The sequence below is a fragment of the Egretta garzetta genome, unplaced genomic scaffold (genome assembly GCF_000687185.1).
Source record: "Egretta garzetta isolate BGI_Z169 unplaced genomic scaffold, ASM68718v1 scaffold96, whole genome shotgun sequence".
Lineage (NCBI taxonomy): Eukaryota > Metazoa > Chordata > Aves > Pelecaniformes > Ardeidae > Egretta > Egretta garzetta.
In genome coordinates, this window is record NW_009259965.1 from 1,416,320 (window position 1) to 1,430,183 (window position 13,864).

A 13,864-nucleotide genomic window follows, 5' to 3' on the forward strand; every position below is an offset into this window, starting at 1 on the left:
TCAGCAGGAGCACAACTTGTCCAAAGCCGTGCCCTTCGAACAATCCCCCGCAAATGATTTTTGGACAAATTTTAACCTTAACCTCTAACAAGTCACATCTTTCACTGTTGTCTTTTAGAAAATGAAAAAGCCAAAATTCAAACACTAAGAATAACAATGATCTAATTGTTTCATTTATATACATAAATATTTGAATGGAAAGATCAATCCACTACCAATCTCTCCTTGTGTGTCCTCTTTTAAAAAAAAAAAAAAAGGTGGCTTGAATATTCTTTTGGTACAAAGCCAGTTTTTCTATCACACACAAGTGATCTGTGTGTGCAGTTACAAATCAGTGGCTATCAAAAAATCAGGCTGTGCAAAATTTCTTTTGGAAAATGTGTCACGCAAAGTTGGAGATTGGGTGTGAGATTAAAAAATACAAATGAAACAAAATAAGACTTCCCAGACATAAGAGATTATAAACTTGGGTAGCCAAAGTACAACCCATTTGAAAGCCAGCCAGATCGGATGGATTAAGTGGGCATATTTTAAGACATGCAATCCTGATGGATCATGACCTGCAAGCCAGATCTGTTTACAGCTACGGCCTGAACTCTTCATCACAGCTGGATGTGTCAGGCTTTTGAAAAATTGCTACTCAGGCCGCAGACTGAGTGGGCATGTTCGGGTGCCCATGTTATAAAGCTGCTAACATTAGAAATGTCCATGCTTCAGGCCAGGTATCTCTTGAAACACCTTATTAACCTTCTCTTGGAAATTGGAAGTTGAAAGCAGGTGGCCTTGTGGCAGAGAGAGAAATAAAGACAACAACTGCAAAACTGTGTTTTTTTTATTTTAAACATGCAAAATACAGTTCATGCATCTGCCATTTTGAAAAATCTCTCAGTTCGTAGCAGATTAAACCAAAGACATTTTGGCTATCGACTCTCAATAAATATTTCAAAATGCTTTACAGTGTAAAGATAAGAAATTTAGCAAAATTTCAACAAACCTGTATAAAAAACAGATACAGATAACTTTTTATTTCAAGGCGACATGCTGTAATGTAAAGAGAGTTCACTTTTTTTTTTCCTGGATTTTTTTTTCTCATAAAAAGTTTTCAACAATACAACCGCTTAACAGATTTAAGCCTTTAGGCTACACATGCAAAAAAAATGGTTATTTTAGTTAAAAATCACCAAAACGTGCTATTTTTTTTTGTTTGTTTCATTTTTAAGTACAGTAGTTGTAGACGGTAGCATTTTTCTTTTTTCATTTTGTAAAAGAGTGCAGGCAGGTTCATGGAGCTAGTGTCCTGGAAGACTCGTACTCTGACATACATTTTGGTTTTATCCCTTTGCCATTGTAATAGTCCACGACTTGGTTTGGAACTTCAGCCAAAACGCTTTTTGCTAGAGCAGCTGGGGATGCCTGCAGGAAATGGTAGAAAACACAAGTGTTAACCTGTCTCTCTGCTAGAAGTGCCATGGGTTTCAGAGGCACTGGTGCCATGAGATCAAGGTAGGAAGAATGGTACAGAAATGGGAGGCAAGAAAGAGTGAAAGTGAGCGGCGCTATTCTTGGAAACTCATTTTGTGAGTCAGTTTAGGCTTGTAGCTGTAGCTGCCTGAAAAGTACACTAAAGCCAAAAGTGCTCTGCCTGTTTTTCACGTCCATTTGGACTATTTTAAGTTCAGGGTAACTGAACTTCCCTGCACTCTGGGAGAGCACCGTATCGCAGGGAAAAGGGCCGCAAAGACTTCATTCATCAGTACTCGGCGAGGAACCCTGCAGAGCCTCAAGCTGAACATGAATGGACATCACTGTAAAAGGGAGGCCTTCATCACCACTCTGCTCTTCAGGATCTGGAACGGCGTTTTAATGGCTGGGGAAGTTTTTAGTTCAATAAAAAGCATTTTGTTTTCATTGGGATTAAATCATGGTCACGAGAAAGCTTCAGTTCTAGCCTTGTGGAGGCTTTAAAGCTCTTCCTGCAACATATAAATGGTGGGTGTCAACCAGACTGAAGAAGTGATGACCCTGGCACGTAGAGACGGATATAGAGATGGCCACTGGCTTTCGCCCCAGGCAGGGAGGAGGGCTACCCCTTGGTGCAATGAGAAACCATGCCCTCCTCCGTGGCCAACACACAGTCACTACCTCACACCCTGACAATGCTTCATTTTAAACAGGGGGGGCTGTGGATGTTTTGTGGGCAACCGTTACCTGCATGTACTGCAGGGATTTTCCTCAGCCCACAAATTAGGCAGTGACAAAAGTGGACTCCTGTTCTCCCATGTGGCTCAACAGCACCGTCCTGCTCTGTGTTTTGGACTTGCTTGTTTCTAAGTATTTGGGTAGAGCTGATTCTAAGCCCTCTGGAGGCAGTCTGCCCAACCATATTCCCTCTTGAGCCCACCACAGAAATACAGTCAAAATGCAAATGCTTAAATGTCAGTTTGAGAGGTTTAAACTAATGTCTTTATCTCCAGACAGAGCAGACATGGTTTACACATTGCAGCTCAGGCGATGCATGGGAACTCCTCGACCTGTGGCTGGGTCACATTTCTTCTGCACACCAAGTACTTTTTACCACACTAACAAACACTTCCCTCCTCACCTTCTGTAATATTATCAGCCAGTTTCAAAACTACCATGTCACAAAGTAGTTGTATCGATTGTTTATTGCCCTACTCTGTTTCATGGGGTGGGATCCTTATCCTTCCAGAGTCTTAAAATTAGGCTTACATAGGATGTAAATGGTAAACTCTACACAGGCAACCTAATCCAGGGGTATGATAAATTCCAGTATCAAATGTCACAATAATACAAATACGAAGATAATGCTAGCAAAACTAGAAACAAAACTGGTTTGTGTATTTTGGTACTTGGAGTCACATATGTCATTAGCAAGGAATAAAATGAACTGCTGTTTCCCTCCTGTGACATTTATACCAAAATATTTGTGCAGGCAAAAAAAGCCTGGTTACATTTCTGCATGAACAAACTGGCAAAGCAGAGCCCCTACTTTGTGTGGCAGCGCAGTGACTGTTCTCAGGTGTTACACAGTAACAGAACCCATTTCTTTTAATCCTTCAGAGTGAAATGCATGGCTTTCCACAGTTGCCCTGTTCTTGCCTCAACCTGTTTTGACTGAAATCAGCAGAAAATACCCCTTGGAGTCAGGCAAACGGCTGATTTCTATGCTGCTACTGAGAATTACTGTTTTTTTAATCTCCTTCCCAGTGTGCCAAAGCTGTATATACCTTAGCCTGCCCCTGTGCCATCTTATGAAAAATACAACCCTACATAAAGGGTAAAAACAGGGAGAGGGGGAACAGTTCTGGGCTATTGCTGCAAACATAAGCCCTAGCAATCAGGTAACTTCATTCTGCCCTATCTTTAAAAAAAACCCAGTTTTTTTGGTGGCACTTGCCACCAGGTCTCTGAATGACATGTAGTCCATGTGTCTGAACACTGGGCCAACGCTCATCTCGCTGCATCATCCTCCCATTGCCACTTCCCTCTCTCCCGATGCCTCGGCCCTTCTTCCTTCAGCCCCTCAGACCAGGCTCTGTCAGGGCTCAGGTGCACGGCTCCATCACCACCACCTGAGGAGTCAACTGAGCCCAGCATGCATGTGAAGTAAACAGCCTTTCACTGGGGTTTAAGCTAACATATTTACAGTGCCCCCAGGCTCACAGGTAGTGTGTGGCCCCACACAGAGTTGCCCTGGGGTAGCTGGCTTGACTCCGTGCTTCAGTCTGAACCTGGACAACTGTTCCTTTACAGAGTTTCATCATGCCGGTGATGTCTGTTGGTCCTGAGGCTCTTTCTAGCAGGGAGCATCCTGAAACCAGGGTTAGGGGTGATTTCCCGTCTGACGATTTGGGCTGCCTGTACCTTACGTACTTTTGTGGTGGTAAAGCACTCTCGCTTCTAGACCAGATGGTGCAAAGCAGCATTTGTATAAGTAAGAATCAGACCCAGTAACTTCTGAGCTGAAAAGCCAGCCCCAGTTCAGCAGTGCTGCGTAAGGCTTACCTTCGCTGGGTTTTTAACACAGATGGTACATTAATGTTTTACTGTGATGTTTTCTCCACTGTTTAACTGCTATGCTTAAAGAGCATCCTAGCAATAAACACCTCAAGATGAATAGTTCTCAACTGATGGCTACTGCGCAACAATCAGATCAGCCAGCAGCAGGAAAACAATTCCCTATGATGGTAATTGGTGTATATTACAAATGACTGTCAATTCAGTTCTATAGCTTCACCACGCTTAATCTTTAATTACAATACATTGCGCAAAACATTCCTCCTTGCAGTGCTTAAGCGCTGTGCTTTCTGCACTCATTTGTGATATATGTACTATCAAGTCACAGTTATTAGCCTTTATGATTAAATGCCATGCGGAGTAGGATACAATCTATCTGTGGCATCAGATTTGTGCACAGTAAATATATCATGCATCCTAAAGGCAGGCAATTTCAGCTCTCAAAATATGACTGTGAATGGATGGAGACAGGTGATTTTCTTCAACTACATTTCAGTGGTTGTGAGCATCACTGTTCTATAGTTCCAGGTGAAGGACACTCACATTGCCAGGGTGGTGATAATTACAGAGAGACAAAATTCACTTGGGTTCAGGCAAAATATTTTCCCTTTGTTTGCTATGTTCCCCTGTAGCAAATTGCACATCACCCATTATACAGTGGGACATTTTTTTAAACAGTAATGGTTACCTTGATTTTATTAAGCCTCTGCAACGACAGGATTTGCCAAGAATCACTACAATTATTAATATTATTTGTATAGCTTCAAAGATATTCCTTAAAGAGAGAGTCAAAAAGGTAAGATACTTTACTGAGGTACTCCTGATACACCACATCATGTAGGAAATTAAAACTCGATAAAAAAGCTTTTCTTCTACCTTGGGTCATGAGACAGTAAAACACTAAAGTGAGGTTTTAGGTATGTGAATAATTGCAACTAATAGGAATGTGTTAAATGCCTGTGTGAGTGCCATGCAGGATCAGAACCTTCTCTGAAGTCAAACTTATAAAATGGATTAACTCTATAGGTTATTTTTACAACTTCTTTCTCCCTCCTTTCAGTGTTCTCACAGGGGCAGCTTTTGGATATAATGTTTTTGATCTCTTTGGATAGATACGAGATTTTGATTTCGAGGCTGACCTGAGAATTGAAGTAATGAAAAAAAACCACTGTTTGGGTTGACTCCAAATGAATTTTGGTTTACTGTTCCAGCAAAATAAAAAATAATTGTTCACAAATAACATTTTCTTCCCTCCTTCTGTCAGTAGTAGGGGTAATATGGATTTAGGCATAAAAAAATACTTGATTTATCAGAAAAATCTATAAAAGTCACACAATGTTTTGTTGTCTTTCTAAAAAGACCCTTCAACTATTTTTTCTATTTAATAGTTGAACATCCTAAATACCAAAACTAAACACAAGGTATGTTTGACAAAAGGCACATGATTTTTTAACTAAATACATCTTTTACTTAAAGCTGTCAAATGTATATGCTGATTTATGGTAATTCTTGTGTGTGATCAGAACTGATCTGGGAAAAATCTCCCAAATGGGTTAAATCCGCCTTTTTCTGTGGGAAAAAGATAAGTTGGATTCAAAATATCACGCTCACTTTTACCATGAAAAATTATTTTACTAGTTGATGCAAAAGGCATGGTCTTTTGTTTGTGCTGAGTATAAGTAAGCAAGACAGCTGTGAATGTCACTTTGTGTAGAGAGAGGGAGTATTTGAGATATGACAATAAAGAAGTTTAACCAGAAGTGGCTGTTGTTATGGGCACTCATCCACTGCACTAAAATTTGTTGAAACGCTGAAAGATCACAACAAACAGACTAAATATCAAGCTGCATAAGATATATTGACTTTTCTGATCTAGCAAATACATCATATCTATATTATCTCTGCTACTGAGAGAAAGGGGGAGAAAAATATCACTGTTTAACAAGAGCAGTAAATTTTTAAGATTGCTATCCTCTCCCAGTACTGGGGAAGTTAATCTAAACCAGCTAAAAATAATACATGCTTGTCATTTGACCAATGCTAGCAATTAAAATCACACATAGAATCACTCACAAGTTAACACCAGAGGCACAATTTATTCAGTGCCCAGAACTGCAACTGTCAGTGTTAATCTATTCAATCAGGATGATTTCAACTTTGTTATAAAATCACAAAATGAAACTAAAAATAACAAATGCAGCTGGCTTTGCCAGTTCCTTGCAGAAACATATTTTCAACTAATTAAAAGTAGGTCTAGCACTAGCCCATAAATAACTTGCCTCTCGACACTTTTACAATAGACTACAGTGCAGCACAACACGTTGGTGATTATCCGATGAAGGAGAATCACAAGCTATGAGCAGGTCACCCCCGTACTTTGTTCCAGCAGATACTGAGTAGGTGACTGAGTGGCACCGTCAACACAGGAATGTATGTATCTACAATTCAGTGGCAAATCTGCAGTCATTTGGCGTGGTATCACCGAGCTAATAGCGCAAGGTGAGTTTTACACCGTATGAGGATCCATTCTTTACATAAAGGTGAAGAGAAAAGAGGAACACGTCTGTTTCTCTTACTCCTCATTAGAGTTTGTAAAAGTAAGAAGTGCATCTAGATCTCAAGACAAACATGGCAAAATTGTATCTGAAAGTGAGGAAAAAAAACCCCAGCTCCTGAGAACAGGAAAATAAAGTGAAGGTAACGGGGAAGTAGCAAAACAAAACAAAACAAATCTCCTGTGGTAACAAAAAGCCTAGAAAAACTAAAGGAATGTAAGCACTGCAAACGCCCATGCAGACCAAAACCAATCCAGAGTTGACAACTTCTGTGTGACTAATCCAGATCTAAGGATCACTAGTGAATGAGAGCAGATGGGAAAAGGCAATCTCGTGAGGAGAATGAGTTAGTTACGCTGTGCGGTAAAGAAATCTTCAAACTTCCTAGACACAGAGGTGAGCAAAAAAAAACACTCTGGAGAACCACTTAAATGTAACAGAAGGAATGAGGGAGAGGAAGGGAGGGAAAGATGGAAAAACAGAGGGAAAGGGATGTGATCAGCACTGCAGAGGGAAAAGGGCCCTGAAAAACCTGGCTGTGTGTGGGAAGGCTCCTTCTGTGGGTGAACACTGGCTCTACCCAGTTGCTGAAAAAGTCCAGGACAGATGCTGCAATGCAGGGCAGGTGACTGAGGAGAAAAGTATGTGGCCAAGGGATTATTTGAACTTTGGCAATTTAATGCTGGGTCTCTCCCTCTCCTACAGAATGTCTCCTATACCATGCTGGGCTCAGACAGGAACCGCTGGCTGAGGGCACAGGGAAGCTCTTAGTAACAGCACTTCCTTGGATTTGTTCTTGTACAGAATTCAGGTTAAGGGTTTGGAGGCCACCAGGATGCTGTGGGTGGATAGTCCTAGCTTTGAGAACTTAGGGACCTAAATTTCAATAAGGAAACAGGCTCCTAGGGAACACCATGAGTGCAAATCCACAGCCATTTCAGCTACCTGTGGAAATGAAGAGACAGAAAGCAGAATACAGTAGTCCTAATAGAACAGATGCAAAGAGAATGGAAAAGAGACACCAGGAAAAATAAGTCAGGGAGGGTGACCAAACTAAAATTTGATTCTGTGATTCATGATTCTATGATTCTAAAATCAGGGAGAAAATGGAAGGAAGGACTGGAACCACAAGAAGCACATGGATTCTGCCCCATCTCTTCTTTCCCCACCCTCGCCAACTCACTAAATGATCACATTTCATTCTGTATTCATTTTTTCTCCATTTCTGAGACAATAATGCCGTAGGTTTACTAAACACTTCATGCCCATCCAAAGTTATGCCCAGCCCCAGGGACCATTCATGATATGTTATATACAGTCACCCTTCTGCAGAATGGGTGGAAAAGTCAGCTTACGTGTTTGAAGTTCCTAAATGGCACAAACTGGACAATGTCTCGAAGCACAGGCTCGCCCTTGGGTGACCTCAGGATCCCATCATCGCCATCCAGCATCTGCATGTCACTAAAATCGGCGTTCCCCACCCCAACGATGATGACTGACATGGGAAGGTGAGAGGCATGGACAATGGCCTCTCTGGTGTCAGCCATGTCTGTGATGACGCCATCCGTCAGGATCAACAAGATGAAATATTGCTGAAGTTGTTGGACAAGAAGTGAAAAATCATATCATTAGTTTATCTTCCAAAGCTGCTTGCCTTTTTCTAGTATAAAAGTGTTTCTGGTAACTCACTCACAGACTTTTTTAAATAGAAAAGAGCCTTTATAGTGACTTAAAGATTAGGTGCGTTTCCCATCCAAACCTCCTCAGCTACTAATTTCCCCTCTTTTTGAGTTTAGCTGTAGTTTAGGTAATTCCCAGGCGCTGGACAGAGCCAAGGGATGCACAGTGTAGAAAAGGGGGTTTCTAGCTGCTAGGGCTGGGAGAGTCAGGACTTTGCCTGGGATGTCTGGAATAGTCCTGAGATCCTCACTAGCCATATTTTCCATCTGCCGCACAATCACTTCTGCTGACAGCTTCCGATTACATTTTTTTTCCCTTTGGGAACCAGTGGGAGGCAGGGAGGAATGGGGTACTGAAGCGTTACAAGCCTGTAGCAGAGCTGTCAGGGAGGTTATGACAGCACTTTTCAGAGGAGCTTTGCTTAACAGGCGAGTGGGATGGGTGCAGCCATCTGCAAGCTGGAGGGTGACCCACTGCTGCATGTGGGAGAAGCGCCGCACCATGGCAGGTCTACTGCATTCCGCAGAGTAAGGGGGTCCCTAAGGAGAGCAAAGGCATGTGCAGGGAGGAATATATCTATCTTCAAACACTTCACACAGGACCCTGAAGAGAGGTTTTCTCATTCTTTAAAGGAGAGCAAGCAATTTTGTGCGCTCGTCATTTCTTTCCCAAAACTCCAAGGCCCACTGAACTGGGATCGTGAGCTATGACATAGCTTCACTTGGTAATGGGGAAGAGTGACTCTCACTTGGATCCACTTAGGCAGCTGGAGTCATTTAACAAATGTGCATTAATAAGAGAAATGAACAGGCCATAGAATTTGCTCGCTCTTCACAAGCAATACCAACACACTAAACATCATTAAAGTTCATGTATATACAGCTATATAAACTCAAAGCATTCTGTTCATCACCTCCTGCCATGAATAAAACAAAACATGCAGGGAGAAACCTTTATCTTGAAGACTCATGCTGAGGTTTAGAAGAATGAAGCCACTTATTCAATATGACATACTAGTTCAGAGTGAGCCACCTCAGGATTAGGTGGGTATGGGAAGTCAAACATAGCGATTTCCCATTTTAGGACTGGGACCTTGATTACCTGGATAGTAATCAAGATCCTGGAAACAGCGGTGGAGTGCCAATCACAAGCCCAGACTCATGAACAGACTGAATGTTTGGGAGCTGCTGCCTTAATAGGACTTAAAAAAAGGCTCAGCACATGAAGAAAGCTTAGAGAAAGCTCCAGGCCTGGTGATGAGATGCATGCCAATGCACTGCTCTATTCTGCTCCTATACCTTGGCATTTTTCTTGCTGCAGTATACAGGTCCTCTCTTACATCCTTTACTCCCACAACACTGCTCTTGTAAATGTTTCAGACCTACTTGTTCACGTCTGCAATTCTCTTATTTTCCCTGTCTCCCATTCTGTCTGGAAGGCAGAAGAAAAATAAGCCTAATGCATTTCAAAGATGTACGTTTAAAATGCGATCTATGCTTAAGTCTTTTAGCCCAAGAAATCTGTCATGGTTTTTGTATCAGATGCGGGCTAACAGACTTGTCTCCTGATTTCTAAAAGGCACGTGTCAGTAACAGCAAATTGAAAACTGTGTCACTACAGTCTTCAAAGGAATGGTGGGAAAAATCCCCTAGTTGAGCAAAAAAGTTTTAGTGCAGCCTCTTCTCGAGACTTGAAATTGGGTAGTCTGGGTAGGGAAACGTTTTAGCTCATCTCCTTGTATGATCAACACTTTAGGGCTTGGGCTCTAGATTTTTGTAACCTTAGTGGTGCCATTTATGTTTCCACAGTGAAGAACTGGGTGTGTTACAGTAAAACAGCTCTAAAAGCAGGAAACAGAACAGTGGGGAAACAGTTTAAAGTTGTGACTATCAGAGCTATAAAGGCTAGATACGCTGCTCCAGCTGACGCAGAGCCAGGCTGCTTTCTGGGAAGGCAGTTAGCGAAAACTGTGAAGGCATGATCCACACACATGAAAGGCCTTGTTTTGATGGCCTACGAGAGATCCATCACAAGACAAGAAAAAAGCCAAACACAGCATTACGCCCTTACCGAGGCCTCCTTGGTATTGGTTTCCTCTGATGCCGATTTTGCCACCTTCTGGATGATGGGAGCAATGTTTGTTGGCCCATACAGCTGCAGCTTGGGAAGGCAGCTCTGATAAGCCTCCACAACACCTTGTATTCCTGCCATGAAAAGCCACACAAAAGGCAAATAAATGCGGAGCACATCACTTGTTTAAAATGTAAACAAAAGGCAGGTTCTTAAAGAATAAATTCAAAATACCATGATTAGCAAGGACTAACAACTTCATATAATTTCCGAGAAGCTGTCTCTAGCTGCCTTGAACCTAATTTGTCATATATAATTCATTATACCACGCTTCTCATTCCCAGCTGTTTTTAACATCTACTTTCCAGCTTTTGGCTTGCAAGGCAAGAGCTTCCATCCTTCTCAGTTCAAGGTGTAAGTGATCACTTCCTGATCACCAGCTGAGATTCATGCTAAAAGGGTAGACAGAAATTAAAAACACTTCAACACTTCTCTCTCCTCCTCTTCAGATAAATATTTATTTCTGTTTATCACGGTAGTTACCAACAGATTTGCCCTTTGTACTTACAACGTACAGCTGTCAAGGAATTCAAACATCTTTTCAAATACCTGACTCCCCTGTGCTAAGAAAATAATTTTTCAGGGTGAATTTGCATAATTGCTCACAGGTTGAATTTGGGTGTGAAAGCTGTGAAATCTTGGAAGAAACAGCAGGATGCTTTGCAGTCTACAGAAAAATGAGCGTTAGTCAAGAAGTTTTGATGGAGAACTAGCTATTTTTGGCTTTTTCATTTCAGGATATATAGCCAGACTGGGGAGAACAGATTTCTGCTGACACACTTGACAGATCACAGAATGGAAATTGGTGTTTTCAATCACCGAGAAGAAGGATTTCTTGAAGTGATGCACATTAGCCTCTGCATTCAGAACTCCCAGCTTACCAGACCTAAAGGATTAGAGGTCTAAAGTTGGAAAGAAAGTGATAGACTGAAGAGCTTTGTAAAGGATGCCGAAGAATGAAGTGACTTCAATCAGATCCTAAGCCAGTTTCAGTTTGCACTGAGACTCGCTCACTCACGAGGTTTTACACAACCATATTTACAGTATGTATGGGTACAGACCCGTTACTAACAAATCACAGGGAGTTGTAATTGCTTTACAAAGGTACACCTGAACCTCCTGTGAAAAAATGGTGGAGAACGCAGTCTTCTCTCTTAATAGATAGTTACGAACATGTTTTTCCATTGCAGTGCTCACAGACAAAGGAACACGCTCCAATTATCGCTATGATTGGCTAAAATGTAGAGTAATGTTACAAAATTTCCCTTGGTAATTCCAGTGACTAAATTACATATTGCAAAACTGACCTTTTGTTAACTCCCAATTTTAAACCTGCTGAGGATTTCATTACATATACTTAGTGATCTTGTATGAAGGCCTCATAAATCTTCCCTAAGATGATGACAAGACACACTGGAGGTTTTTTCTTATGCATTAAAATAGTATGAGATAAACCCTACTCCCTGTATTCCATACAGATTTAGCGTGGTTGGTGTCAGAAAGTTGCTTTCCTTTGAGAAATGTTAGAACATGTTCTAGAAACATAATTTCTTGTCCGCTATTTCAAATTAATATCTTTTAGAAATATCTACTGTCCTTATATATTCAATTCCAACTGGATATGTGAGTGGCTTGCTTTGTAGCTTACTTTTCTTGGACTCCTTTATTTTAGAGAGAGCCAATGTGCATTTTTCTTCACAGTTCAACTCTTGACATTTTAAATCCACTTTCAATAGCTCTGATGAAATACAGTATATGCATATATGTATGGGTTTAAGATGCATGTAAAATGCGTGCATGTGTAGAAGCATTCATTCAGATTAGAGGTTGTCACTTTCTTCCTCAGACAATGAAGACTAAATACTAAGTATAAGGCTATAGATATAACATACTATGAATAGACTAAGTGTAAGGCTATAGATACTAGTATTTTCAAGAATGGAAATGGTAATAGAGGAGGAAAGGTGAGGAAATCCATATTTTATGAATTCCAGTGGTCTTCATCTTCATACAGAGTCTTTATACAATGTAGCATAATGCTTCACACTACCTTGTGCCAGCAAAAGCTCACTACTTCCACAAAGAAAGGGATTTCATTCCCCAAAAGCAAACTAGACCCTTACTTTTTGTATTGGATCCAACCTCTGTCTCTTGGTTTAAAGCAAGATACTCTTCAGTAATTCTCCTTTGTTTTCTTGCAAGTATGCTAAATATTACAAGGAAAAATAGTGTGGTCACTAAGCACTTTCTCTCCCTCTTCCTCTCGCATCCTCTCTCCACAGGACACGCTGGTGTTACTGCTCTCTGGCTCACCTAATACAGTGAGAGCATCTAGAAAACAGCGCAGGACAATTGGCGGTAGGAACTAATCAAGCATCTGTGACAGGCAGGTGATGAGCAAGCTGCAGCAGAAGATTAAACAACACGTCTTCTGATCTGTCTCCTTTTCTCGCTTTCATCCAGATGGATATTATTTTAAATGGTATCATTTAGGACAAAGAAGTGCTTTTTATATCTCATAGATACATGTGCGAGTGCTGCAAAATTTCTTCCCTGGCCTTCTTTCGTGCTGCAACCACCTTTTTATGTCGCCTTAGCCCTAAAACTCCTTTTAGGTGGTGGGTTAACTGAGATAACTGAGTCTTGTGCAAAGAACTAAATAAAGTTTAAATACATAAGAAATATTAAGTGACATAAACCAACAGAAAGCTCATAGAGCAGCTCCTTCCTTTTTTTTTTAACCTCCTCTCATTTCCATTGTTACATTTTACTTTGTGTACATAGTACAGTATGGATCATAAGTTCTGTACTTGCAGAGGTATTTGTCTGTCCAACCTCTGACCTGCTGCTGGCACTATAGCGATGAGACAGCCTTTTCAAGTACTGGTCAATCAATACAAATCATGATGTAACAGTGTCAGTGTGAGAAAAGAATTAGCCTTGGGCTCAAAAGAGGCAGCAAAGAGAGGGTAAAAAAATGTGTTCTTTGCATAGAGTGCTAGGGTGTTTTTGTGTGTTTTTTTTCCTGAGGTATGCAGGTCAGAAATGTCCTGCATTTAGACTGGGAAACAAAGCTATATTTGAACACTACATGCAATATGTTATCATCTAATACCGACCATTGTTAACTGAGATGTTTTAAATGGATCAGGCCTTGTGCGGACGCCAATGTGTTTGTGTTCAGAAGCAGGCAAGCTAACTACATTTTAAAATACGGTGGTCCAGACAAAATTCTGAGGTCTGTTTTGCTCTCAGTGTGAACTAAAATCTCAACTTCAAGCTGGCTCACAACCTTATAGGCACATTTGGATGCACAGATGTAATTTCAGCTTCCTTTAACTCCATAAAAGCAATGTAAAGAGCTGTGTGAGCTCATCAAGCAGCTGTAGGACTTATGCCCAATTACATTTCAAGCATATGACCTGCAGAGGCTGGGGCAGTCCAACAATCCAAGCGCAACA

General features: G+C 41.1%; 1 protein-coding gene across 1 annotated transcript in view; it reads right to left on the reverse strand.

The window, feature by feature from the left end:
• Window positions 1-1,281: 1,281 nt before the first annotated feature.
• CPNE4 (copine 4) overlaps window positions 1,282-13,864 on the reverse strand; it is a 190,139-nt gene continuing 177,556 nt past the window's right edge. Inside the window, exons 13-15 of the mRNA XM_009640179.2 lie at window positions 10,344-10,477; window positions 7,949-8,185; window positions 1,282-1,413 (exon numbers count right to left, since the gene is read on the reverse strand). Of these exons, the coding sequence (XP_009638474.1) occupies window positions 1,282-1,413; window positions 7,949-8,185; window positions 10,344-10,477 (503 nt within the window). The remainder of the gene's footprint in view (window positions 1,414-7,948; window positions 8,186-10,343; window positions 10,478-13,864) is intronic.